The sequence below is a fragment of the Pituophis catenifer genome, unplaced genomic scaffold (genome assembly GCF_029215685.1).
Source record: "Pituophis catenifer annectens isolate HBS135680 unplaced genomic scaffold, rPitCat1.0.hap2 SCAF_2, whole genome shotgun sequence".
NCBI classification, from domain to species: Eukaryota; Metazoa; Chordata; class Lepidosauria; order Squamata; family Colubridae; genus Pituophis; species Pituophis catenifer.
This window is the reverse complement of record NW_027256882.1, coordinates 172,997,514-172,999,228: the sequence shown is the minus strand read 5'-3', so window position 1 is coordinate 172,999,228 and position 1,715 is coordinate 172,997,514. Positions and strand designations below refer to the sequence as shown.

The 1,715-nt window shown below is 37.3% G+C and overlaps 1 protein-coding gene across 1 annotated transcript; it reads left to right on the top strand.

The window, feature by feature from the left end:
* The first annotated feature begins 329 nt into the window (after positions 1 to 329).
* LOC139310853 (olfactory receptor 1L4-like) lies at positions 330 to 1,277 on the top strand. The gene has a single exon (XM_070935085.1). It carries the CDS (start codon positions 330 to 332, stop codon positions 1,275 to 1,277), a length of 948 nt encoding a protein of 315 aa, XP_070791186.1.
* Positions 1,278 to 1,715: the final 438 nt, after the last annotated feature.

Genomic DNA, 1,715 nt, shown 5'->3' with positions numbered 1-1,715 from the left:
AGGATTGAATGACTTTTATACTAAGCAGTACAGAATACTAAATGCCCAACTTAAGTCTTCACCATTACAACTTCTTCCTTATGAAGTAAATTTTATGTAAGTCTTTATCATTCCCAGGCATATAATGAGACAAATAATTTCCCCCCTATTTTTTGGAATATTCTTATAATTGTTGAGTCAAATATTGTCTTAAAGAAGAGAAATTACTGTAGCAATTACTGTTGTGTCTAAAGTATGTTTTTCTCCTTTTCTTTCCTTAGGGGAAATACAGGCCAGAGATGTAAACATAAATGCATTTTTATCCATCTGATTCCATTTTCAGATGAATCATGAAAAAACATCAGGAGAATCAAACCAACTTTGCAGGATTCATCCTCCTGGGTTTCTCCTCCTCACCAGATCTCCAAGGATTTCTCTTTCTCATCTTTCTCTTTATGTACTTGCTTTGTGTGTTAGGAAACCTCTTAATAATCTTATTGATCTTCTCTAATGCCAGTCTCCTCTATGCGCCCATGTATTTGTTTCTTTCTCACTTGTCATTGGCTGACATTGGATTTACTTCTTCAATTGTGCCTAAAATGCTACAGAGCTTGGTGTCTCAGTCAAATACCATATCCTTTAGTGGTTGCTTAACACAGTTGTACTTCTTTGTGATATTCTGTACGACAGATAACCTTCTCCTGACTTCTATGGCATATGACCGCTATGTAGCCATCTGCCGACCCTTGTATTATACCAGAATCATGAACTATAAATGTGCTTTACGATTAGCTGCTACATCTTGGCTCTTGGCTCATGCCCATTCTTTGCTGTATGTACTGTTGGTATCTGATTTTACATTTTGTAATTCCCAGGAAATTCCTCATTTTTTCTGTGACGTCCATCCGTTATTGAAGCTCACCTGCTCTGATACTTCATTAGTTGAAATGGTCTTAGTCAGTGAAGGTTCAACTGCCCTTCTTGGGCCCCTCTTATTCATTCTCTTCTCCTATATCTTCATCATATTCAAGGTGATGAAGATTCCATCTAGATCTGGGAAGTACAAGGCCTTCTCCACTTGCAGTGCCCATCTTACTACTGTGACCTTGTTCTATGGATCTCTGATGGGCACCTACCTTCGCCCATCCCATACCTATTCTGGGTCCCAGTTGAAAGTGGCCTCAATAGTATACACAGTGGTCACCCCATTACTCAATCCTTTCATATACAGCCTGAGGAACAGTGAGATACATACGGCCACAAAGAAGTTATTTACGAATTGGTTTCAGAAGAACTGAGTCAAAGAAAAGCTGCAGTTGCCATGGGAGAAGCTCTGAATCGGTGTGAAAAAAATGATAAATACAGCCATCAGTAGAAAGGTGCCTGATGTTCTCTGACCTTTCATCTTTTTCATGCTTTCATTATTTCATATGCATAAAATTACAGAACATGGTAACCAGTTCCATTTGTTGTCTAAAACCGTTTAAAACTATTGGTCAGTATAAAAGACAGATGACTGAAAATTATTAAAATTACTAAAATAGTATAGTGTAAAAATTACGGGAGTGCTTTTGGGAACTCTGGCTTTTAAATTTAAAAGGATAGAGGTAGAATATTTATTTTGTTCTTGCCACATCCTTAATGTCCCCATATCTCTGTAAGTCTGTTTTACAAAAATGGGCTAGGAAATGTCATAATGCCTGAGGAAAAATCTCTTTATTTTCTAGTATGACCCT